The following is a 26,238-nucleotide window of genomic DNA, read 5'->3' on the forward strand; positions in this document are numbered from 1 at the left end:
GATACTTTGAATCGGACTTCTGGCCAGTCACACAACCTTAATCCATCCACTCATCTAATCGTTGATTAAGCTGATTATATTGGGATCATATTATTGATTGATGTTGCTATTGTCACTGCGTCCAGGATGTAGTAACTGGAGGTATCTGCACCTAGATATGGCAACTACAGCAGCGCACAGTGGTTTGAGATGTGTACACTTTGGAAACCAAAACAAGAGAGAACGCTATAGTCGAGTTCCCCGACTATCTGATACCCGTTACTCAGCTAGTAGAAGTGCGAAGGAGAGTCTTCAACACTGACAGTTTTTGGCGGCTTGTGGGCGTTAGAGTGGGCGTGGCAAAAAGTTTTTTGGCAAATCGATAGAAATTTACAAGACCAATACAGAAGTGAAAAAATATTTAAGCATTTTTCAAAAGTGTGGGCGTGGCAGTTTTGTGCGGTTTGTGGGCGTTAGAGTGGGCGTGGCAACCTGAATCGACAAACTTGCGCTGCGTCTATGTCCCTTGAGTCTGTATGCTTAATCTCAACTTTCTAGCTTTTGTATTTCCTGAGATCTCGACGTTCATACGGACAGACAGACGGACAGACGGACGGACATGGCCAAATCGACTCGGCTATTTATCCTGATGAAAATATATATACTTTATATGATCGGAAGCGCTTCCTTCTGCCTGTTACATACTTTTCAACGAATCTAGTATACCCTTTTACTCTACGAGTAACGGGTATAAATACTACATATAAATACTAAATTTTTTAGGTCCGAATATCTCGACATTCGACAGACAGGCAGCTGTTGGACAGACTGACATAGGCACATAAACTCGTCTAGTGCTCCTGATCAAACATATATTTTCTTTATGGAGTACCTTTTACTGAATAACTTGCCGGTGGCTTGGATGTGACCACCCCAGAAGCACTGCCCGCCAATAGTCCTCTTCTCAAACTGCCCAATTGTGGTAAGTTAGGTTCAGTGAACATACTCGTATATCCTCCTCGTTGGGTGCACTAAAATAGTACTTATATTTCTACAGTTATCCTTCCCCATATGGGCACTCAGATTATGAAGACTACTATTGAAATGAGTTTGCTGGCTGCCAATAATATTCTGAATGCAATCGAAGGGCAGCCTATGATAAAGCCCGCCTACTGAGAAGATGTAAAATATGAATAAAAGAAACTCTTCCGTTTCAGGTGTACTATTAAAGTGTGCTATTAAATGCAACAAGTAAAAAATTGTGCAAGTTATTACTTTTACCGGACCCAACCCAATAAAAGCTCTTCATGCGTTGTGTTGTCAGCTTTTTCTAAGATATAAAAGTCCGGCGCCAAAGCCAATAGTGGTCAGTCTTTCAACAAACGTAGGGAATCAGCATCGGTGCTAACAGATGCTGATATTTTCGCTAGTTTATAAGCTGCAAAGAGGAGAAGCGAACAAAAAGCTTTAAACTGCTTACGAACGAAGAGCATTTTCGGAACTTTCTGCATACCGATGTTCCGCCAGAGGGCATCGAAATTCAATGCTCCACCGTGGGCTTTATGGCTTTGGAGACATTGGTCAGGCAGTGGCTAAGCGTTTAATGGGATTCGAGATTGACCGCGTGTTATATACCACCCGGAATCGCGTTCGCCAGGATATCGAGGGGCAACTTAATGGCAAGAAGGTGGATTTCGATAAGCTCCTGGCGGAAAGTGATTTCCTCATCATTGCATCCCCATTGACCAAGGATACATTGGGATTGCAGTACTGGTCAATATTGGCAGGGGCAGTAAGTATACTTGAAAAAGAAACAACCAGGATTTTATTTACGAGGCGCTTAAATCAAGCCGAATTTTCGCAGCTGGATAAGATGTTATGGATCCCAAACCCCTTCCTTCCAAAGATAAATTACTTACTCTAGACACTGTTGGTAAGTAATCCTATATATTTTACTTGGGATCATGCATCATCTGTGTTTTATATTCTTCTGAAGATTAATGAGACCTGTCATTCAAAGCATTCCTAGCAAACCTTGATACCTTACTTTCTAATCTACATATAGTCCCATTAACATTAGGCACTAAATATATCTTCTTTTTATATCCGTTACTCGTGGAGTAAAATATACCCTATTATATTATATATTCGTTGAAAATATTCGTTAGAATAGACGTGGCCAAAATGTTTTTGAAATAATGATAGAAATTGGAACGGCAAATAATAAAAAAAATTTTTTTTAATTTAAATGTGTGGGCGTAACAGCTTTGGGCTCTTAGTGGGCGTGGCTAAGAAACTATGTCTCTGGAATCTGCATGACTTATTTCAACTTTCTAGATTTTATAGTTCCTCAGATCAAGGCGTTACTCTACGATTAACGGGTATAACAAGCGCGTAGAAAAGTTATTCGCTTGTAATGTCAGCCTTTTCTTTAGCCACAAGAGGTAGATACAGTGGATCCCACTCGTCCCTTTGCAGGGCCTTCAGATACATCCTCCTCTCCTGGAGAACTCGCGGCATCAATTCCGGCTGCTCTGCCTTGTGTTTCTGTGATATTTCCAGGGCTCTCCGCCAGTTGTGCATCCGCAGGGCTAGGCCCACCGCCTGCTCGATTTTCTTGCCATGCAGAAGGATCGTCTCCGCCTCAAGCATCCTGCCCAGCATTAGTGAGTTCTCGGCCATCTGCTCGGCACTCGAGGGAGTCAGGGCCTTCAGGTGCTGTAGGTAGCTCACCTTGTCGATTTGCAGTGCTGCCGAGTAAGCCTCCTCGCTGATCTGCAACTGGTGCTTCCTGGTGGCCACCGCCGCCAGAGTGGCCCACAAGCTGGAGTGCTGGCCCATCCGGCAAATCTTCAACGCCTGTTGCCACTGCCCTTCGAGTAGAGCGCGATGCAGGATCTCGCAATACATGTTAACATTGACGGGGAGTAGGGCGCCGGCGGAACGGAATGTGAGCACGCAATCCTCGAAGCTTTCGATGGTGATGTGTTTGCCAAACTCCCTAAGGGAAAGAGATTTTTAAGCAATATATAATATAAATCAAGTCTGAAAGATTGTGTTAAAAATACTATGATACATAAAGTAATTTCGTTTTATATTAAAAACCAGAGAGAATGCTAGTCGAGTTTCCCGACTATCAGATACCCGTTACTCAGCTTGTGGAAGTGCGAGCGAAAAATTTCAACATTTTCTGGAATCGGTAGGAATTGGGAAAATATAACAAAGTGAACAAAAGCTTTAATTAGTTTTTAAAGTGTGGGCGTGACAGTTTATTGGTTGTTTGTGGGCTTTACAGTGGGCGTGGAAAAAAGATTTTTGGCAAATCGGTAGAAATTTACAAGACTAATAAAATAAAGAACAAATATCAAAACATTTTCCAAAAGTTTTGGGCTGTTTGTGTGCGTTAGAATGGGCGTGGCAACATCAGTTTATAATCTGCCTGATCTAAACTTTTTAGCTGAGATCCCGACATTCAAGTGGACGGACAGACAAAAAGAAGTGGACATATCGAATGGGAGCATCATTCTGAAGCAAGTCGAATTAATAAATATGTGTTCTGATGATAAAATCTGTGGGTTCCTTACGTAGTATCCAATGTAACAGTCGTTAGGGCAATGATCGTGGGATCGGAGGCTCCTTCCCCGGGACAATACCAGATGCTGTAGCAGGAGTCGTGTACTCCTACCATAATATTTGTTTCGCTGGCCCACATAATCGCAGTGAGTTGGGTGCCGATCTTGTAAATCTCATCCGTGCGTTCGCCATTCAGATTGCGGGACTCACTCACAAACAGTTCCCTATTCGAGTCGATAAACGCTACAAACTGATCTTCCAAAGTTCCTGCTCGACAAGCTGCAATCTGGACCAGTTGTTGCTTGGCCCTCAGGGAATGGGGATCGTACTGCCGCGAGGCACCCGGAACCAGATCAAATAGGTGGAGTATTGTCGGGTCAGAATTATCCCTTACGGCCAGGACATCAAGACCCAAAGATAGCGAGCGCCAGGTAAGCAGGGGAATCTGCGCCTGGGAGCCGGGATAACGCGGATTCAAGTGCAAGCGACCCGTGTAGGTGTACACCCAAATCGATAGGGCGTCCAAGATCATAAAGTACCTAAACAATAGAACATTATTATATTAATGAAAAGAAAGCATTTCCATAAAAATCTCTATTTACTTTTTGCCTACTTCAATAACCCTCGTGTCGTTCCTGCCATCGATAATGATCGGCGTATTGATATACTTCTCATTATAGATGTGTACTTGATTAGTGGTGGCCACCACCAGATGGCCATAGCCAAGTCCAAAACTAACCACTCGCTGCGGGAAATCAAGGATATCCTGAGTGCCAGCCGCAAGGTCCTTCAAGGTAATCGACTTGCGACTTTTGCTGGTGGCTTTCAAGTTTCCGGACTCTTGCTCCTGTTCGATGGCATAGGCCACAATCAATTGACCCGTCGAGGTGCCACAGGATGCTTGGGTGCCATCGGCTGACCAGCAGAGGTTGAATAGGGAGCCCACACGTGGACTGGAAAAGCGAGCGGTGTTATAGGACCACTGTAATACAATATCAGTGTGAGTTTTAATGGTCTAGACTCTTTAAATCTATAAAGCTACCTACCCCATTGCTGTGACACAATTTAAGCAAATTAAATGTGCCCACCAGAAGGTAATCTTTCTCTGGATTAAAGGCCACGCTCGTGATGGCGTATTCCTCGGCGGCACTAGTAAATAGATTGGCGCCCTGGGCATCCCAAATCTTAAACCGAAAGTCCTCGCCTCCGGACGCTATAACATTGGATTGTGGGGACCAGCTGAGGGAAAGCACCAGGCCATCATGGGCACGCCACTGAAATTAGAAAATGCAGTTAAGTAAAGATAATAATATTAATAACAAATATTATTTGAAGTTACCCTAATTAGTTTACTGTTGGCGGCCAGGGGCTTGATGGAAATGTGTCCACCCTGGCAAAATACTATGGAGGTGGAGTTGGGGGCCCATCGTGCGCATCGAATAGCCTCTTCATTCTGAACCACGGTGGATCGCAACATCCCTGATCTTGACCAGATCTTAATCACACCATCCTCGCCGGCGGTCAGAAGTCCGGCGCCATCGGGACTCCACCGACCGGAACTTATCGCTGCTCCATGGGCTGAAATGCTCCTCTCCACTCGGGCACTCTTATTTAAGATTACGAATCTTCCATCATTACTGCAGATAAGCAGGGTGTCGCTACCCTTTCCACCACCACTGCTCCTGCCTCCCAGCAAAAGCCAGTGCAGATCCGTGGGCACAAAGTCATCCGGAAGCTTTGCCACCTCAACCGAATCGCGGCTAACGTCACTCCACTTGGAGATCTGATGGTCATCGCTGGGAAAGTTATTATATTTATTATTTCACATTTTTACACAAATTAAGTCAATTCACCTCATAAAATAGATCTCTTCATTGCTGCTCCAATCCACGCAACTCAGTGGACAATTTGTAGTGCTTTTGCTGCTTTCCTCTGTCGTTTCAGAGTTTTTTATCGAGCTTTTTTTGCAGATTCGCGTTTTTAACTTCATTTTTGATATATTTTTAACTACAATTTTTCTTTGTTTTGGCTAAGCAGTTCAGTTGTCCGGGAGATTTCCGTCTATTGTCGCATTTTTGTTACCATGGAAATCAGGTTGTGACATTGACTAAGGGTTTTGATATCGGGTGGAATATTACCCTTACGTGATTCGAATTTTCCTAATTTCCATGTAAAATAAATTTATTTTCATATTGTACTGTAATTTCTTCATTTAAATATTATGACGTGCACTTAAGCACTTACTTAAGAACTTAATTTCGCTACTAAGACCTTTAATACTATTTCCTTTTTGCTGAAATTAAATTTTACAGCCAGGCAATTACCGATTTCCGCTTTTGTAACCGAAGTTGTCAGCAAAATGGTCTCAGATAGTGAGCGGCTTGAGTTGTGATTTTTATACCCGTTACTCGTAGAGTAAAGGGGTATACTAGATTCGTTGGAAAGTATGTACCAGGCAGAACGAAGCGTTTTCGACCATATAAAGTATATATATTTTCATCAGGATGAATAGCCGAGACGATCTGGACGTGTCCGTCCGTATGAACGCCGAGATCTCAGGAACTATAAAAGCTAGAAAGTTGAGAGTAAGCATACAGATTCTAGAGATTGCCACGCCCACTCTAACGCCCAAATGTTTTGATATTTTGTAATTTTTGTGTAAGTCTTGCGAATTTTTCTCGATTTGCCAAAAATCTGTTTGCCAAGCCCACTCTAACGCCTACAAACCGCCAAAAACTGTCAGTGTTGAAATTTTCCCTTCGCACTTCCACTAGCTGAGTAACGGGTATCAGATAGTCGGGGAACTCGACTACAGCGTTCTCTCTCGTGTTTACTTTTTTTTTGTCCCACCTATAATTAAAGTTTATTATTTAGCCAAGCAGGCGAAATTGTTTTCGACAATAGTTTGCCATAGTCATTGCCAGTTACTGAACAGCAGATGGGAATTGTTTACGCAAACAAGATTTCGCTGGCGGGATTGGTGAGACGTGACAAGATCGGAGTAAATTTTATTTCGATAGATTTATAAGCAATTTATAAGCCTCATTTTCTGTATTTCCCTTGCATTAATGACTACTTATCCTGTTTAATTGCTGCTCCTTAATCGCTTTCAGCATAATGACCAGCATAAGTTTGTAGTACGGCCAACTACTTAAATCGATTTCTCTGGGCAGGCTTCAATTATTTTCTAATTTGTTTGCAGGCAACAAACTAATTCATCAATAAATCGGTAAAAATCTGATTAATCATACAATATACATACGAGCCTCAGAAGGAACCACACGTCATTGTCCAATTTTCTTGGACTTGAACACATACAAACAAAGAACAATCAATCCACTGGAGTGGACCGCCCTCTTTCCCTAAGAAGTTTTTGTCTTATCACCCCACTATTTTATTGAAGGAGGCGTAGTTTATTGGCTTTACTCGAGCAAAGTGACATATTTCATGTACGTACAATGAACTTTCTCAACTCATTTTTTATGTCCAAGTGCTATGTATATTTTCCATTTGGGTTTGCGCTATATTTACGTAGATGGAAAGTTATTCGGGTATACTCGTATTAAATAAACGTTAACCAATATTTATTTATGGTACTTACGTTTTGTGTTGTTTTAAAACATTTTCTAAAGCGGGAACATCACATTTATTTATGTTAATATACCTTAAGACTAGAAACATGCCAAAATCCTGTGTACGCTGTGGCTCCACTCTTCTTCGGTAATAAAAAGCGTCTAAAAACTTACTTACTATCCAATAAAAAAGTTGTACAAAATAAATAATCCAAACGCAAAAGAAGCATTATTGAACCCGACTGCACCTATCCGAAAAAGAGATAAGAACTAAATCCCACACATTCCAAATACAATTGGAAAAGCATAAAGTACTTGCAACATTTGCTGGTGGCAAATCCAATCCGTTTCCTGCCAAATATTCCCCATTCCAAAGCATTGTCTTATCAGAGAGTTGCACTTGATTAGACGGGAGACTCTGATGGCCAAATCGAAGAGAGTATGAAGAGAGTTGAAGAAGTCGTGGCAAAACGAGAGTGACAATGACGACTGCAACAGCGACGGTGGCTCCTATTAGGCGTCAAATGGTATGGAAAAAAGCAACTACAGCAGCGCACAGTGGATTGAGATGTGTACAGAATACACGTTATAAACCCAAGGAAACTCACTTCAACTTTCTTGGGACTTTAGTTCCGAATATCCTGATCAAACATATATTTTCTTTATGGAGTATATATACCTTTTTAATCAACGATATAATAATAATAAATACAATAATAAAATGTATCCGCAAGCTAAGCTTTGTAGATTAACTATGTTCTTCGACTGAGTCCGATTTTAGGTCTTGCACCACTGTGCTGCTTCTGAAACTGCAAGTGTTTGCGGGCACCATTAAGAAAATGGAGCTATATCGCGGAGCAGTAAGCCCGTAAACTCGTAAACTCGTAAACCCGACCCAACGTCACTCCACTCGAATCCACTCGGATCCACTCAACCCAATCCGAGTACGATTTGCAGAAGCGCCTCCCTGGGACCCCCGAATATTGTTCTGCTCGTTGAACGCGGCACTCTTTCAATCGCCTGCTTTCAATCTTTCGGTTCGACCGCCTTCAACGATCTCTCTCACGGCGATTCGCGTTTGGGGTTGGGTTCGTTTTGTTATTGGTTCAACTGGCGCGAACTATTCAGTGTACGGCGTGTGTACTGTTCACTGTTCAGTTCTCAGATTCAGTTCGCTGTCAGTTTGTCAACGGGTCGCATGCGTGTTCGGAAAATCGCGCAAAGCGAATGTTAATTTGGAATATCAAGAGCTAAAGCAAATTCAAATACCTGTAAAAGTGCAGTGCCTGTGAAGTGATTCTTAAATTCCTTAAATTCTCCACCAAGGAACGAGTATAAAAAAGGATTATCATGGCCCACGGTTCAACAGGCTGCCTCTTGCTGGCCCTTTTCTCCCTGCTCTTGTTTTTCAATACAGGTGTGTTAAAAACCACTGAATCCGCCTCAAATGGGAGCTAATTAAGCGCAGTCCTTGGGCACGGAGTTACTTAAGTGCGTGGGCGGGATTTCCCATTTGAATGTGCAACAAAACGCCAAGATGGAGTTCAATGAACCAAACCTAAAGGGTTCACTTGTGCGGAAAATGGGGAAACTGAGTCAGATTAAAGTGTTTGGCAGCTGATGCAAGCGTGGTAAACTCATGTTAAAGAAATGTAGTATTTAAAGATGGGCATTTAAAGGTGCAGAAAAAAAAAGCATGTCGAGTGACTTAAAAATTAAATATGTTGAGCTTTGATAGCTTTAAAAATAAGTATAATACAAAATAATTAATAATAAATGGTATTTCAAATTTTGGAGTGTTCACCGTGATCCTATTATTATTTGAGATCTCAATGTGTGATAACTTAACAACCAATTGGCTTAAATTGCTGACCTAATTGATAAGATTATTTTAATGCAGGACGATCTGTTTTTACAGTTTTAAAATATTTCGCATTATCAGAGCAATTGCCTGGCCACATGAAATAACTTGAAATACCTGCAGTCCAAGGAAAAATCTTAAATTTCCATGATTTATTATTATTTATGGTATGCACTTGCTTGATATTTTTCCGCACCTCTTTTGTGTTTATTTTTACTTCAAAAGCACGACGTTCGAACGTAATGGGAACAAAAATATTTGTTCAACCTTAAAAATGCGGAGAAAGAAAAATATTAAAAATAGCCATGAAAAATGTCAGAGGAAAATGTTGAGTAATGATTCGATGACTGGAAATGCCATCATTACGCAAAGAGGGGCATAAAACAGTTTTTATTAGACGTCTCAACAATTACTCAAATTCACCTCAACCTTCAATGAAAAGCGTGCCACATATCTACTCATGTCATCAACTAAAAGTTTATTTGTGTTTATGTTGCGTGGGCGTGGCAAATGAAAACTTTGAGTGGCATAAACCCAACTGACCACTCGGTCCCACCCCAACGAAAATGACTAATCTGAGATCAACCAGAACGACATGGAAATAATCAAGATTAAAGGGTATGGCCAGAATCAACACATGACTCAGAACATGCAATTATTTCAGCCATTATAAACAGCTCATCCTCTTGCTAGATTCTTGATGATACTTTGTAAGCCCTAACCTTGGGGTAATCTTGAATGTCATTTCTCGATCTCGATTTCGGTCGGCAGATCCTCTTAATTAATAAGCAGCTGCTGTTGCGGTTTCCGTTGCCTCAGGGAAGAGTAATTAAATCTATTCAGTTGCTTACTAATAGTAATTTCACTGCAACTTACTTGAACAAACACCGCAGTAATCCCGATTATGCAAGTGAATTTAGGACCCTTGAAAACACAAGACCTTCTACAATTGGAAATTGTGCTGGGAATGCATTCAACTAGAGCAAGTTTAGATCATTTTTCAGTGGGAGACTGTAATACGAAAATAATATTGACGAGTATTGCGTAAACGTGAATAATAAAACCATACAATTTCTGCCACAGAATGCAACTTATTATACAAACGTAAATAATAAAAGCAAACTTTTTATCCAACAGAATGCAAAAAGTTTTCTGAGTTTGCAACACATGCATGCATATGTACTCACTTATTACTTGCAAGATTCTTTATATTATCCCGTATGTAGAATGATGCAACATGATACAACAATGACATAAAGAATGCTCATATAAGTGGAATTAGTATTTAGGTTGTCTATATTTATACGCATTTTTGAATGTGTAGGGAATACGTCTTAGGAAACGTTAAATATTGTTAAATATGGTATTGTTACAAGGCTTCTCTTGGCACTAAACTGGGCCAGCAAAAAACCGCTACCAAAGCCTATCCCCTTAATTTTCTGAATACCTATCTGGCTTATTACTTAGGCATTCGGCGCGAATGTGCTGCAATTTTGATAAACGCTTGACGAGCAATGCATTCGGCAATTTCGCAGTTGAACAAAGCCATATTGCGTGTCAGTCAAATGCAGAGTAAAACTTTCTATCGAAGCTCCAACTCCAAGGGAACCACTGGCAGTTTTTAGGGTTACAAAGTCGTGCCCACCCCACAATTGAAGCTCCACAAACTCGTAAGTTGCGAGTTAAACGCGTTGCGATATGAACGACAGTTTGTGGGAGTTTTGGGCGAAAATATGGAAACGGGGCTGGTAATCAACACGTTTCGTTTGGGGGCATAGTAGGGCTTGCGGACTTATGTGTTGTAGATGTTAGGGGGCAGATCCCAAATGTTGCAAGTCCAACTTGCAGTTCTCCTCAAGTTTGGAGCTTAATGGAAAAATTGCATTTGAACCCCGATGTCGGTGTGGGAAACTTTGTGCCCCATTGTTGAGGACTATTACTTGGGTGGCTAAATGTGCTCATACTGTACTTCCATATGCATGAATATGGTCGCAAAGGGCAATAAACTTTGCGTAGTTTAAAGGCTTGACAAAACGGAAAACAAATCAAGAAGGAACCGTTCATAGAACATGCAAGCAATGTAAGCTCTTAGAAAATGAAAATATCAGCCAGTAATTACATTTAGCGATTTCATGCAACAGTAGAACAATTATTTTAAGTGGTTTCAAAGTTATAATTAAGGGTTTGTGAGAGACCGGATTTTTTTCACTTACTTAAACCGCTTTCTGGTGTAGCGATGATTAAAGCCGAATTCCGATGGCCAAAACCAATGGCGAAAACATCTCGTCCAACAAATACTTACGCACTTAGCGGCCACCATTCGGGCCCAAATTTGATTCCGATTCGGATTCGGATTCGGATTCAGATTCAGATTCGGATTCAGACTCGTATGTTTCTGACCATTTTTGGGGGCAGTTGCGGCTGCCACATCGGTTGGCATAACGCAACCACGGCAAACTGACAGGCACAATATCAATTTTCAGTTTCCATGGAATTACAGTCATTACCATTAGTAAAGTGCCACCGACTTGGAACGGACGCGCAAATAAACAATTCTGCAAACGATCTGACAATTCAGCTGTCAATTAATTTCAATATATTGTAAATGATTATAATTTTCATCTCGGTTTCGCCGCTTTTCGCGGCAGTTTTTCGGCTCTCAATTGCATTCAATTGCCAATAGCCAACTGCCAATGCGAATGCGAATGCGAATCGAACGCAAATTGCAATGTTTATGCTGGTTGTTTATGGCCAAATGCGGTCGCTGGCCGAAAAAAAATGTAAACACGTTTTCGGCCAATGCGTTGGCACACTTCTCCGGCCTTTCCCCGTTCCCCGTTCCCCCTTACCCGTTACACGCTCCCACTTGCACTCCCCTCCATCGCCTTCCGACTGAACTAGGCTTTCGTATAAACGCACCTCAAAGTGTTGGCTAAGTGCATTTAACCCGAACGTTAGCGCTTGACGTTTAAATTGGCCAGAGAAACGAGTTTTATGGCCGCCATCAACGCCGCAGTCATCATCATCACTCAAACATTTTCAGAACATTTTCACTAGTACTTGAAAATAGGCGATCAGATTTACTTTCCAAATATTAATAAACATCAATGATTGGTTAAGCCAAGAAGGATTTTCCTTTCTTGTTAAGCTCCTACTTCGAAGTTTAGTTCATTAGGAACATAATGAATGTTATAAATATAATGCTATAAAATAAAATATAAAAAAAAAATATTTATTCTGCAAATAATAATAATATGACAGGAATTATATCAATTTTTTGCGGTGCATTCAACAATTGTTGGCTCAGTTTAATCAAATAATTACTTACCCACTAGTCGCAGCGCCTAATAAAAAGCGCACATATAAACCAGGCGAAGTCGAACTTTTTGACACTTTTATAAGGCAGTTGCCCCATCGCCTGTCGCATAAATAACTCGGCCAAAAGGCTCCCGACGGAAATTGGTGGCGGCTCGGCAATATTTCAAAGATATCCGCCAACGGCTTCTAACGCAGCAGGAAATACTGCTTGGCGGCTACTCCGTTTGAATATGATGGGATGCGATTCATTAGTGGAACGATTATGGACTGGGATTATGGAGCAAGAGTGAGTTAGTTACTTTACTGCGATTTCTATTGCAGGTGGTCCCAAGAACACTGAGAATCTCTCTTCTTAAAATGCTAAAATGGTTAAATGTTATAAGAGGGACAGAAATAGGTATTCTACAAAAAAGTAATTTGTCTGAGTACACAATAAACCGAAAATTGTATAAATCTATTTTGACAATTCTGAAGATTAATGAATCGTACCATCGCACTATTGATTGAGGCAAAATGCACGTACTGACATATCATTTTGAGTTTGTGGGCTTGCCTCGTAGGGCAGCGAAGATTATCTGAATTAAACGTACCCAACTGATTGATATTAATTTCCCATTTCAGCCTCCGCGGTGCTGCGATGCTGGCGCTGTTCGACGGACGTGTCCAATGGCGAGTTCTGCAACGATCCCTTCATGCCGGAGACCATTTCGGAGCAGCAGCGGTACTGGAGCTACGTGAACTGCACCTACTCGGTGGGCGCGAAGTCGGTGAACGCCCGGCCCGTGTGCAAGAAACTGGTGCAGGAAGGTGAGATCGAACCCCCACACCTATTTAGGCACCGGCACATTGAACACTCGGTGTCGGTGGACCTGAATAAGAGAAGCACGGGCATGAATGATTGGGCGCCCGTTGCATTTGCTTTGTTGCGACCACTTGTGCGGTCCTCGGACGGCTACACTTCGAAAGACTGACCAGTTAGACAAACCAGAAATTTTGGAAGAAATAAGAGCTGTTCAGAAACCAATAAGAAGCCACTGCAAATTCATACGTAGGAACAGGGGACAGATAAGGTATTTTTTGCACTGTAGGTTCCTGCAGGAAGGGGTGGGGGATCGCTAGATCGGCGCAACTGTGCGTCCCGGCTGTGGCCGAGAGTCAAACAAGATTGAAATTTATTGCCCTGACAAGGTCCAAACAAGTGCAGGCGACACAGACACAGTAACAATGCCAACGGAACGACTTGACTCTGCAACTGCAGCTGTTGTTGCTGCCCCTGTTGCTGCGCCTTTGGAGGGGCGTGGCAGGTGGTGTCTGGGCGGGGCCACAACAGCCACAACAAGTGGCGACATTTGGCCCGTAGTTGCATGTGCCGCTAATTTGCGGCAAATAGATGTGGAGAAAGAGCCGGCGAACGGGGCGTATTAGTGATATTTCGTTGTGGGCTGTGGCGATCTTAAGTCCGATTTTACTGCGGCCTTTTTATTGCTTGGTTTTTTTTGGTATTGTCCGCAAGCGGAGCAAATTGTACATTTGCATATGACAAGAAAAGCAAACTAAAACAAGGCACAACAAAAAACTGGTGAAGCGATCCGTGTCGTTACAATTTGATCTAAATTCACTTTGCATTGTTGGCCACTGAATAAATTTACGTTCCAGCAGACGATTCGGGCTTGGATTTTAAATGTGGGTCGGTCAAACAAACAATGAAGAAAAAATATGTTGACATGGAGTGATGTAATTGCATTTGGAAAATTTTACTGCACGCTCTATAAAAATCAGTAATTTATAGTTATAGAAAAAGTATATACTCCTATAAATACCAAAGTAAGGTGATATAAGCGTACGTAATATAAAACAATTTTTTAAGTAGAAAGGGATATTTACAACGGTTGGAAAAGGGAAACAATATGTGATAGTCAATCAGTTGACTTTATTTATGGTTTCTAATTGTGACACACTAATTCAAATAGCTTTTTAATTCATTGCAATTTAATACCCATCAAAAGCAGTCACAAGAAACGGCGTCTCAGATTTCTTGAGTCGCATTAAAGCAATTTCTTATGGCCAATTAATGAACACCATTAAATTTTAGCAATCAAGCGTCTACAAATTGGTTCGCCGAGTCTCTGCAAATTTTCAGCCTGGCAGTTGGCAATTAAAATTGCAATTGCAGACTTTCGGCCATCGGTATATCTATATCTCCGACTGAGTTTGGTCCCCAGCTACATGAGCAGCGCTTGTAATGCGCAAAATACATAATATACGGGCCGAGCGGGCCAGGAAAAAATACTCAAAATACATATAAATTAATTAAGTTGTTGCACAGCGTGAAGCGCTCAATTACGACTCCAAGATGAGGGGCAAAATTCGGGGGCTATGGCGGCAGAATGTGTCTGAGAAAAATGCATCTAGGCGATGCAACTGGTTGCTGCCATCTGGGTTTTTATTTGCCGTTAAATTAATTGCTTATGAAGCCTCGCTAGACGAGTGGCTAGCTTTTTGGAAATGTCAAATTAAAAACGTATTCTACAATGCCAAAGTATAAGGCCAAGCAATTAGCCGCAAGCGGTTGATTCAACTCTGTGTCTGTAGGTATTTTGCAACGTGTTGTAAGTCCGCTTTTGACCATTTCGGGCGGCCAACAGCTTATTTCTGGTTTTTTCTCCGGGGAACGACGAACCAAAGGGAGACATACATAAAGTCATTTTCTGATACAAATGTCCTGCCTTACAAGTTAACTATTCTGGGCTGACAAGTTTTGGAGCTGTCCACTTGAACAGCTTTCAAATACCAATTATTTATTTGCCATTAAAGGGTGTTACTGCTCTAAGATGTTAGAAATAGAGGTTCGTTTAAAAGTAAAAGACCCATACAAGATATTCATGCAAAAGGATGCCATCGGAAATATTCGCGTTCTCGTAAATAATGTGGCGCTGTGTGCGGCTGATCCACGCAGCATTTTTGGTCGGGCTTCTCTCGCCAGCGAGCCGTGCACGCGGCGTATGCGCAATGTGGCACACACGGCGGCTGCTGCATTCTGATGGTGGTTCTGAGCACTGGGCCTTGTTTGATGCGACGGCCGTGATAAGGCGACAATTGTCAACAATTTTATTAGCCCGACTGTAGTCCACTGTCCACCGTCTGAGCCAATCACAAAAATGGCCAGCTCTGTCCATTTCCAGCATCTTTTAAAGTTCGGCTTTGCCGTATTCCATACGAAATGATTTTACTAGTTTGTCGTTTTGTTCTATTTGCCGCGAACACACAACACGCAATTTGTTGTGAATTTTTGTGCGATGTTTGTTTTTTGTTTTGCCGTCTAATTGCAAATGGTCTCTAGTTTCGTCGAGTTTCAGCCACGATTTGGCCAATCGTGTGTGTTTCGCGGGCAGTATTTGTTTAGGTATATCGGATCTATAAATACCATGAACCCGTTTGCAGGTGAAAATAGGTCAGCAAGTGCCCCTCAAAGTACTTTCTTGAAGTAATCCCATAGAATATCATGGAGCTGTATAAAAACTCTTAGTCCGACAAACAATACCCTGGAATCCAAGCAACCAACACATTGTGATTTTGTTTATTCATATTTATTTTTTATTTACAATACCCTCTTACAATTTATTTAATCTTATGTGAAGCCTACTACTGCCTTAGACACTTTTTTGCCGTGCTGTAATTTTTTTATATGACAATTAAGAGGTTTTATTAATGGCTGAAATATGCAGTACGCGCACATAAAATGTAATGCGCATACAAGGAGCAGACATTAATTAAAATGGTTAAGTGAAAATAATTAAGCGCACTGCTCTCCTTTCATTTTCAGTCTACGGCAAGCGGGTGATTTCGCGTTCCTGCTTTTACGAGGACATGGACGATTCGGCGGACAAGTGCGCCAATGACCAGACCTCGTCCTACATAAAGACCGTCTACTGCCGCACATGCACCACGGACGGATGCAACGGAGCCGGTGGCGCCACTCCACTACTCCTGCTCCTAATACTGCCCCTTTGGCTGGCGGTATCCTTCGGGCACTTGCCGCTGAGCAAATGAGCCAAAGGATCTGGCCCGGACTTAACTGCGGGACTTCAGGCTGAAGTTGAACTGGCCGGGAATTTCGGTGCTTAGCCCGGACTTAACTGCATTTTTTCAACAAGTTTTAGTCACTTTGCCCTCACGAATCTGCACAAATCACAGGACACAGGAGAATAGGATGCCCCAGGTGCGGAAGGCCCGTCAATCGCGGTCACCCTTTCGACATCATCCGCGTAAATGTTTCTGAGTCACCGCAGTCACAAAAGATCAAACAGTTACTCGTAGTCAGTACTCTACACCCATCATAAAACACTCGAACACACTTAACTTCGTTGCAATATGTACATCCATGTAATGTCTTAATTATTGTATTTGTAATTAAACGGACAGAGCACTTGGGCTCTGCCTGTACGTATTTAAATAAATCGTAATTAGATGGTATGCTAAAAGTGCATTTATAAATGTTCGGATTTTTATTTGAATTAGAAGAGGATTGGAGGAGACAGGATTGGAAGAGAATACGATGTTGATGTAAATAAAAATAAAACGGGGGCAATGTAGAAGCTGCAAGGCGAGTGTTTTCAAATTTAAATTTGTGCGTGATTCTAGTATATGCTTTTACTTGTGAGCAAGGGGTAATCGGAAAATTTGAATTGATTTGATTTTTTCCAAACCCAGTTGGCCTCAAAACACCAAGCACTCCTACGTCAACATCCGAAATGTGGCAAGGACACAATGAAAAACCCACTTCGACCCGTTCGATGGCCAAGGACATAGCCCACCCTGAGAGGCCTTTGCCGCCGTGGAGTAGGCTTTTGGACCACAATGCGGAAGGTTGTCTGCGGAGGAGAAGTGGGGAAAAGGAGGAGCACTACGAGGTGGAGATCTCCAACCACTTATGGTCACTTTGGGGCACCACACAGCAAGTGAATCCAGAGGAAAACAGTTCTTCGTTGGAGTCCGCATCCGGCAGGACCTCAGCTCCTGGCCAGGCGTTGGCATGCTGTGTGATAGCCTGTTGTGCAGGCAGTTTTCAATCCTTGGATTCCTGGGACTCAAGCGCTCTAGACTCTATCATGTTGAATGGGCGGGGCTACTACAACGAAAGCTTGGCGAACAGGCAACTTTGGGTTCGAACAGGAGAGCTCTGCCTGGAGTGTCTGAACACCACCTGCTTTCTTGATGGCCGCGAGTTTTGGGTGGACATCGAAAAGTTCAGTACCGGCAAATTGTACAGTAAAACCAAGAGTCTGGGATCCGCACTGAGTGTGTTCTTCGGCCAGCACTTGCAAACGGGAATTCTCCAGCTGAGGGATCAGGCTCTGGCCTTTGGGCTTATCCCAGAGTTCGCCTCCGGGGGGGCGTTCTTCCTCTTTCACTGCCAGGCGAGGGGGAAGCCGCTTTTCCAGGCCACCGAAAGTGCCCCGTATGTGCTCAGGATGCGAAAGCTACAGCAACTACTTTACTGCATACTCATAACTTTGGACGAGAAGCGCCACAATGTGCCCTTCAGGATCTACAAGGTGGGATGTGTGCCCCGTGCTAATTAACCGGATGTGGGACATAAGAATAGAACCGATCACTGGCCAAACTATAATTCCCTTGTTTATCCATATCTTCCCCTGAAAATGTAAGCGTAATTTAATAGCACAATGCCAAATCCTATGTGTTAGCTGCTGCATTTTATATTTAAAATTAAATTGCTCCCATTAAGGCCAGAATATCCATCATTGAAATATATATGTACAGTGCCGGAAAGGTTAAATGACATCAGCCCGATTAGTATATTAGTATTAGTATTATTTGAATAGTACGAGTGTAAGTGCACATAGTCAGCGACTTAAGCTCTTGTAACCCACGTTAAGTATACATTTTGTCAGGCGAATCAAGAGTAATTGTCTCACATCACTGCGCTTGACATTGCATTTGATTTGAGGAGCGTTCGTTCGCCTTCTCGATGGTGCGGTGCTGCTTGTATACACAATTATGGTCTGCAAGCGGAAATGAGTTCAGTCTGTCATTCAATTGGCGAAATTCGTTAATTGGCAACCACGCAAATTCGAAATATCCGCAAACTCCTTTTTTGCGAAACGCAATGACGTTTGACCCCGTCAATTGAGCGTTGGATTTGCAGAGCTTCAAATTTTGATGCCAAGACAAATTGCTACTAAATTCGGGTCTAACAGGCGGCACTTGATAATTTCATTATGCTTTAATTAAAATCGCATAAAACCAGCGGTGTGTATAAATAAAGTTTGTCACATGGCACGAAAAGCGAAGGCTGTCATAAAAAAGAAAAACACTTGCAACATCGAGTGAAATAACGCAAAATAAATTTATAATATGGGTGGCAGCTAGGCTTTTGGCCATTTAAACTTGTCGCACGGCTTTTATTTGTTTTGGACTTTAGTTTTATTTTTGTGGTTGACTGGCGAAAATGTCGTACAGAGTTTCCAATAAAACTGGCCATTTATCATGGGGCAGCCGCTTTGGAAAACATATTATGAATCGACAATCGAATGTTACGCATACGCCCCGGAGGGCAGCTGTTGCCTGTTGGTCGCTGCGCATGCGCGCTTTCCACCGATCAGGCCTTAACCCCCGGCTATTCTTGGCCCGATCCGATCCGAGCCGATCCGATCCAACCAACTCCATTGGCGAACTGGCGGGTGCGTGCGCGTTTTTCACGCTCTGTCAACTTTTGGACATGGAACTACTGGGAGGAGGAGCAACTGAGCCGCAGATTAGTGTCAAGATTTGCATACGAAATCGTTTATCTGCCAGGTGCGTGTGTCGCCAATTTGGTAGGAGTGTTGCCAAATTTGGCTAATTCCGCCGAGCTGCAGTTGCCAAATGTTGTGGCTCTGCATCCTGCACTCATGAATCATTTTTGCTGGCGATTTCAACCATTTATAATAGCTGTTTGCATTCAGATCTAGATATGCCAACTGCCCAAAGTGCCTGGAAGTGTTTCGAGTGGATTAAATCACCTGCGGAGTGGCGTTAACCGATCGTGGGTAAGCTCATTTAAAAGTCGTTTATACCCTGCTGAAATTTTTCATTCGCACTTCGGTCATCAAACTTACATGATGCGTTTTTCAAAATTCTGGAGGAAGAGCTTTTTGTGGCTGACGACGTGTCCCCGCTTAGCGGTGTTGCAAACCCCGCTGCTTTGGGGTGACCATGCCACAAAATAATGTTAAATGAGTTTTCATTATAGCATTTTGGATGCTTAAATCTAGTTAATTAATTATTATAGGTTTATTATTTAATATAAGTATACTGAACTGATCGGTCTAATCGAAAATTAAGAATTTAAAATATTATTTTGACACATAACAGTTTTACTTTAAGGGTTGATTGATAAGGATTCCTGTTTACATCAAGTTACTTTTGAAATTTAAATCTACGCATTTTGAGCGTAGATGCAAGGCGTGAACAACTATTTTGTTTAAATGTTTTGCTTGGTTATTAACCTCTAAAATTAATGTACAATGCGAGTATTTTCTATCCTACTTTCAATTTGATAAATATTTGATAAATAACATATGTAATTATAAATAAAAGTTATAGTAATCTAATTACATTACATCCGGATACTTGTAAGCAAACACACCCGCTCACTTAACACTGTTTACTTCACTTGTTTTTCCAGTAAACAATGACAGCCTCACGCTGCCAAATGAAACGTCATCAATTTAACTGCACTGTGTGCTGCGCCCTCAAGGAAATCGGAAAAAGGGCAAACGCTGGCCAAATGCGTGAGTCTGGCTGGCTGTCTGTCTGGTGGGAATCCCTTGGACACCAAGGAAAAAAGGGACATGGCGACTGGGGGCTTCCCCAGAAGCGAGGCAACAACAACATGGGCCAAACACTGCCATGCGGCAGCGACGCGACCGCGCTGCCAGCAACATTCAGCGGCGAGACTCTGGCACTCTGGCACTCTGGCGAAGAAGCCTCGGCAACATCCACAGTCGTTCCTCGGCCGAGCAACCGTCTGCATCGCGCGCACTCTCGAAGCGATTTGGAGCCGCACCAACCCTCGGAGGACCAGCGGGAAGTGTTCACCACCCAGCAGAGGCGCCACCAAGTCGCGTTCCGCATCCCCAAAGGATTCGCATAGACATTCCAAGGAAGCAGCAGCCATGTCAGCGGTGCCGATGAAAGCCTTTCTGGCTGGCGTTTTCTTGCTGGCCAATGCCTGGCACATCACAGGTGAGATGTGTTCAACGTCCAAAGTGGCGATCAGCAAACTGGAACTGGAACGCTCTTAGGCCTCCTTGTAAACATAAAACCCCCAAGAGGTGGCCCAATTTTCCAGCAGTGTTCGGGTGCAAAGAGAAAATTCTGAGAGTTCAGTGGTTTTCAAAGTAAACACCCTACTTAATTACAAAATGTGCTCAAAACTAAGCATCATTTCGGACAGCAATTTTCTTCTGTGCACCTGTAATTCCATCTGGCCCACAAGGTCGCCGATCCGCATAAAGTTTGAGGTGTGATGGTTTTTATACCCAGAGCCCATGAATGAAATTTGTTTCAATTTTCCCGAAATTTGTTTATGTACTTTTTCCGCCGTCCATTTAACGATTTTCCCTTGCGGTATTTATACAAATTCCCAAAATTTGGCTTACAACTAAAAAAGTTTCAGGTGAAATCCATAAAATATACTTGGCTATTTATGTTTCTCTCGATTCGAACGCAGATTTATGAACGACACTTAAAATGATGGGTTCGTTTTTATCTGTCGTAAACAAATTAATAAAGGATGGGTGGAATAGAATGAAACATTAATGGGAGGTATGTGGGCTCAAATATAGAAGCGCTTATTTGTATATTTTGCATTGAACGTGTAGAACGTGTAGAAAGAGAAAGATAGAAACACGTGTAGAAAGACATTTGAAAATTATGAGCAATATTCTTTTTTGCGAGGCGTAAGGCGTAAGGCGTAAGGTTTAAAATGAAAAGATGAAGTGTTTTGGTTTTTAGTGTAGGAACTAGGAGTATTGAATTGTTTATTGTATTTCTATTTTTGTTTTTAATAAAACAAATGTACTGCATAAATTGCATAGTCATCCTGATTTTAAAGTATATATTTCATAATATACTTCACGTTCCCTCATTAGGTATAGATCAAGTTCGTGGGTCATTGCTTCCTTGATGAACATCGTTCCATATATACACGTGCATATCCGCAGTTCGAGAATTTTCACGCTTCTGAATGATTGGCAACCTGCATGCCCTATAAATACAAATATTCGCTCGACTGCCAGACATTTCGATATTTATTTTCACAGTCATTTCAGAACGACTCACATGATTAGCCAAACAGAATCTAAACGACGATATGGAAATGCAGTTTCCATATTTCCATGGCCCGTTGAATGCCTTTGAATCGCTCCTGACTTTGATGAGGGTAATTAAGGAGCGAGGATTGTGATTGGGTCATTAGGCGGTGAATCGAAGCAGCAGCTCCGGCCCCCTGTTGCTCTCAGTTCGCCTTTCCCGGTGTCCTGCAATTATCTAATTGCTCTGTTTTTGCTACGGTTTCAATCTGGGTTTACGAGACTCGGGGAGTGCGCATGTCAGAGTGGCGCCAGGATGTCGCCTGCTCCAGTTTCCCGCTGTCTTTGACATCTGGCATCCCACATCCCACATCCCACATCCCCCGGAAAATCTCTAGCCCCACTTGGCAGGAAACTATGTCAGAGTCTGGCCGTCTCCGTGGGGGTTAGTTCTGCGTTTCTCGACTTCAACTGCGTAATTTGCGCAAACTGATAGTGCAGGCAGACAAAAGTTGCGGGCTACCCTCGTTCAGGAAGCGGAGATTATCCTGACACACATCCGATCCGTATCGTATTATATTGGTGATTCCTGCGCTACATTTAAGGGGGTTGCTCTTGCTTATGCAAAAGTGGAGTGTTTCGAAGGAACGCAGACAGGGGCGTGGAGGGCAACTTCCTTCAAAAGAAGTCTCAGCTTTCAATTACCCGAGGACTGCTTTAAAAGAAGCCACACCAAGTCGTGCCATGTGCGTGACCTCAGCGAATGCTTTTAGAGTGTTAAGCGGGGGCGATAAATAACCCTTGAACGGCGACCTTGGATGCCACTGGAAAAAAGTGTTGCGAATTTTTTAAGGGATATGTATTGGGCCATGTCTTTTTTCACCATATTCGGGGTATATGGACTAATAATTTTAAATTGCTTAATTACCACACCTAAGTGGAGAATTGAAAGACATCATTTTTTCTGTGTGTAGCTGTGGGAAACAACCTTGTACTCACACTATACAACTTTTAGCTGTGCCAGTTAGCAGAAATTGCCCTAAAAACCCCCAAACAAAATAGCCGAAAGATTGCAAACTGTAGGAAGGTTGTGGCACTGGATTTTGCATATGACCAGTCGATGTAAGGCTGCCAGGCTCTTCAACCAACTGGCATCCCAAGGTCACTGCAACTGAAGCCTGCGGAGCGTATACGTAATATCGCCACCTCTAGCGTAATACTGTAATTTAGCTGGGAAGGAAGATTATAAATATGTTATAGTCAATATTTGACAGTCACCACTCCTTCAAGGCACCCTTTACAAGACGGTTTGCCCTCAAGGTGCGCTAGTTGAGCAACTGGACTCGTGGCATGTTTGCCTTTTCTTGTGGTAAACAGGCATGTCCTGGCAATTTCGCCGGGCAGGACATGCAAAACTCTTTCAAGGACATGATTGACGATCTTGATTTACTGTCGCGCCAAATCACGCAATCATATCAACACAATTAGAGGAGTTTCCCTCGCCGTTTCACACATCAACTGAGCTCTTGCACTAATTAAATCATTTGTCCAATTCTAAAAATAGTTGAGACTCATCCGAACAGCTTGTTATATGAATTCATATGTTTAAGGTGTGAAAACTTAATTGAATGTGCGAAATGAACGCGGTGAACGGAAGAATAACAAATTATTATGAAAACAAAAATAAACAACATTTTGAACTAGTAATATCTTCACAAAAGGGAAAAATATCAAAAAGACAAAAAGCAAACTTGTTGTGTGTCCTACATTATTAATCAACACCTTAACAGAATTTAGTACGGTGTAAAGATAGAAAATGGTCAACTTGGTACAGTTAACGAAGAAACACCATAATACTAAGAATATAAGGTGCTTTTAGTTTGAACTCATTACTTGGCAAGATATTCTTCATTCACTGCTTCACGAATTCCGAATCACCCCGCCCTTCAGCAGCCAGAATTCGGTTACGTATACGTAATAAAACTCAACTGGGGCGCCACATCGACTGGCCACGCATTCTCAATTTTCGCAGTAGGCGACTCGAAGGGGCGGCACATGAAGATGATGATGTCAACCTCTGACTGAAGCACACCAAGCAATGTCACCCTCTTTTGAATTTAGTTCCCAAACAAATATCCTTTTTGGTCGCATTTAGCGATCCGAAAATATGACACCTTGAAAGAGGTCAACTGAAGCTTGTCACCCCGATGGAGTTACTTCTATTACTACTACTACTATTATTATTACTACTACTTTACAGCTGTAAATGAGCAGCACCAGAAGCATCATCTGCAGTGCTGGCACTGCAGCTCGGACACCATTGGGGCGGAGGACTTCTGCGACGTGACCTTCCAGGAGGACAACATTCCCACTGACCTGATCAAGGAGCGGAACATCAATCTGCTGAGGAGCTGCAACAGCACCATTAACTCCGATCACGAACGGGCCGTTTGCCGCAAGACCGTGGAGGAAAGTGAGTAATCGGATAGTCGCACTTCCACATATACATCGAAAACAATTGAAGGCAACTCTTATGCAAATTCCAGATAATGGCAAGCAGGTCACCAAGCGGTTCTGCTACTACACCAACAAATCAGATCCCGTGGAGCTGTGCAACATCACCAGTCCGGAGAAGAATGTGCGCCGGATATTCTGCGAGGACTGCCTCACCGATCGCTGCAACGGAGCCTTTGCGGGAGCATCCATTTTGCAGATGCTGTTGCTTCTGCCCATTGTGGCCCTGATCCAACAGTTGGCCATCTAAGCAAAGGATCCCCAGTCGCTTTTCTTTTCAGTTGGAACGTGATATTTTGCCTGGCCTCACGGCCCGCGCTGTTGCTGATTTACGTTTACGTTTAAGTTTACGTTTACGTTTCCATTTAGCTCGAATTAACTTAGTTTCGGGGACACTAGCCCCACCACTCATTAGCTTACATTCAGATGGAAGGTTAAGGATCGTTTATAGGTTTATAGTTTGCCTGGCCGAGTGCCGATGTTTGCCAAGCTCAAATTCCAAAAGAAATCCAATTCAAACTTTTAACAAACAACACAATACCATAACGAAAGAAACTATAAGTAAATGAAAAAATATTCAGTAGCGATTAAACCCCCAAGCACAGTAAATACTCACTTATTAGACAATGTACAACATGATATTTTAATGTAAAGAACACAAGCCTTCACCTATGTAATTATCTCAGAAGCTAGACAAAGAAAAACACGCACTTAAAATCAAGGTGTTAAAGCACTCGAAAATACAAAACCGAAAACACTACATGGAGCTCGCGCACTCGGAGTGTCATTTGTGGGTTGGACTTAAAGGAATTTTAGAAGGTCTATAACTGCGTCAACAAGTCGTTGTTTCGTGTTTTGATCCAGCCCAGGATAGAATTCCTCAATTTGGATGCTTTGCCAGAGCTTAGCCATGTATTCGCTGAACTCCTGGCTATTTTTTTCACCACTCTTATATCGTTTGTAAAGAATCAACTCGGCTTCCACCATTGAAGAATAGGACTCCCGATTGCCGATATACAGCTGGTAGAGAAGCGCGGCCAGCCTGGTGGATCTCTCCAGGCTGTAAGCCCGACGAATCACTACTCCTAGGATCCTAGTCAGTTGGTCTGTCCCAAACAAACAATGGAGTTTCCGGGAATGGTGTCCTATCGCCAACTGCCACTTGCCCAGCTCATGATCCTCCGATTGCAAGGCTTGCTGGAACAGATCAGAGCTGTTTAGAGTCTCCAGATGCTCGCGGATCTGTTCGCGAATGAGATAACTCTGCAGGTGGTGACGAACTGTCACGTTACTCTCCTTACGGCACACCACATGCTGCAGCGTCTCCTCCAAATCCTCGATTTTGGCCACATCCCTGGGGTAGTCGGCTTTCAGTTTTCCCCACGTGGCTCCCACCAGAAGGAGCTGCTCGGATACGGTGCCATTGAAGCCCTCGATCAGAAGAAGCATCCGTTTGTTGTCATAGCTGGTCACCTGCGTGCCCAAAGTACCATACGAAGGCGTAAACAGCAAGGGGAGTACTAAAAGTAACGAAGCAAGCATCTCGGAACTGGAAGTGCAACTGAACCAAGAGCAACTGGGTTATCTTTAGGCCCGGCTTATCAGCTTGGTTCTATCGCAAAGATGAGCACATGCTCTTTCAAGGCAATTGTGGCTTCTAAGAGAATGCTGAAATAATTTTTAAAGTTCTGAAGCGGTGATGCTGGTTATACTAAGTTCTCTTTTACTGCTTGCTGTAACATACTTGTAAATGCATTTATTTATATATCACATATTCTTTTCCATTGATTATTTTAAAAATCATCGAAGACCCCTCGTATAATCTAACACCAACAAGTGGGCCTTCCAAAGTAAAAAAAAAGAGAGAAAAAATGAGAGAAATGGAGAATTCCGAATTCCCGTCACTGTTTCACTAATCCGAAATACACATAAAATTTGAATCCAATTAGTCGACCTTAATACGAGGCAATGGAACCCTCGCTGATATCCTGCCGTTGTCCTTGTCCTACTGCCCCAACACAGCCTTCCGTTGACCCATTTAAAGCCCCGTGTCTATCCAGACAGCCCCATCTAATTACATTTATGCTAATTTGCCGTCGTTGTTGAT

At 42.6% G+C, this 26,238-nt stretch overlaps 5 protein-coding genes and 1 long non-coding RNA gene across 7 annotated transcripts; 4 read left to right on the plus strand and 2 right to left on the minus strand.

Annotated features, from left to right (window-relative positions):
* Nucleotides 1-734: 734 nt before the first annotated feature.
* On the plus strand, nt 735-4,297 carry LOC120457777. 2 transcript variants are annotated; one of them, XR_005617083.1, is made up of 4 exons: nt 735-961; nt 1,037-1,771; nt 1,844-1,912; nt 4,233-4,297. It is a non-coding gene; the product is annotated as an uncharacterized LOC120457777 (long non-coding RNA). The 2 variants fall into 2 exon arrangements; XR_005617082.1 differs by lacking the exon at nt 4,233-4,297 and having other exon boundaries at nt 1,830-1,905.
* On the minus strand, nt 2,163-5,542 carry LOC120457775 (intraflagellar transport protein 80 homolog). The gene is made up of 6 exons (XM_039645272.1): nt 5,406-5,542; nt 4,892-5,348; nt 4,599-4,826; nt 4,155-4,534; nt 3,564-4,091; nt 2,163-2,980 (listed from the first exon to the last, which is right to left on the minus strand). Exons 1-6 carry the CDS (start codon nt 5,540-5,542, stop codon nt 2,383-2,385), a joined length of 2,328 nt encoding a protein of 775 aa, XP_039501206.1. The 3' UTR covers nt 2,163-2,382.
* A 2,737-nt stretch (nt 5,543-8,279) lies between these two features.
* Nucleotides 8,280-16,797, plus strand: LOC120457800. Its single transcript, XM_044006824.1, has 3 exons — nt 8,280-8,541; nt 12,925-13,110; nt 16,127-16,797. Exons 1-3 carry the CDS (start codon nt 8,475-8,477, stop codon nt 16,351-16,353), a joined length of 480 nt encoding a protein of 159 aa, XP_043862759.1. The 5' UTR covers nt 8,280-8,474; the 3' UTR covers nt 16,354-16,797.
* Nucleotides 16,798-16,998: 201 nt separating this feature from the next.
* LOC120457819 lies at nt 16,999-18,058 on the plus strand. The gene has a single exon (XM_039645319.2). It carries the CDS (start codon nt 17,055-17,057, stop codon nt 17,883-17,885), a length of 831 nt encoding a protein of 276 aa, XP_039501253.2. The 5' UTR covers nt 16,999-17,054; the 3' UTR covers nt 17,886-18,058.
* A 1,725-nt stretch (nt 18,059-19,783) lies between these two features.
* Nucleotides 19,784-24,885, plus strand: LOC120457806. The gene is made up of 4 exons (XM_044006825.1): nt 19,784-19,937; nt 19,991-20,550; nt 23,878-24,090; nt 24,164-24,885. The coding sequence occupies exons 2-4, from the start codon at nt 20,157-20,159 to the stop codon at nt 24,379-24,381; spliced, it is 825 nt and encodes a 274-aa protein (XP_043862760.1). The 5' UTR covers nt 19,784-19,937; nt 19,991-20,156; the 3' UTR covers nt 24,382-24,885.
* A 30-nt stretch (nt 24,886-24,915) lies between these two features.
* On the minus strand, nt 24,916-25,701 carry LOC120457805. Its single transcript, XM_039645301.2, has one exon. The coding sequence runs from the start codon at nt 25,671-25,673 to the stop codon at nt 24,933-24,935; it is 741 nt and encodes a 246-aa protein (XP_039501235.2). The 5' UTR covers nt 25,674-25,701; the 3' UTR covers nt 24,916-24,932.
* Nucleotides 25,702-26,238: the final 537 nt, after the last annotated feature.

This window comes from Drosophila santomea, unplaced genomic scaffold (assembly GCF_016746245.2).
Source record: "Drosophila santomea strain STO CAGO 1482 unplaced genomic scaffold, Prin_Dsan_1.1 Segkk79_quiver_pilon_misjoin1_scaf, whole genome shotgun sequence".
Classification (NCBI taxonomy): Eukaryota; Metazoa; Arthropoda; class Insecta; order Diptera; family Drosophilidae; genus Drosophila; species Drosophila santomea.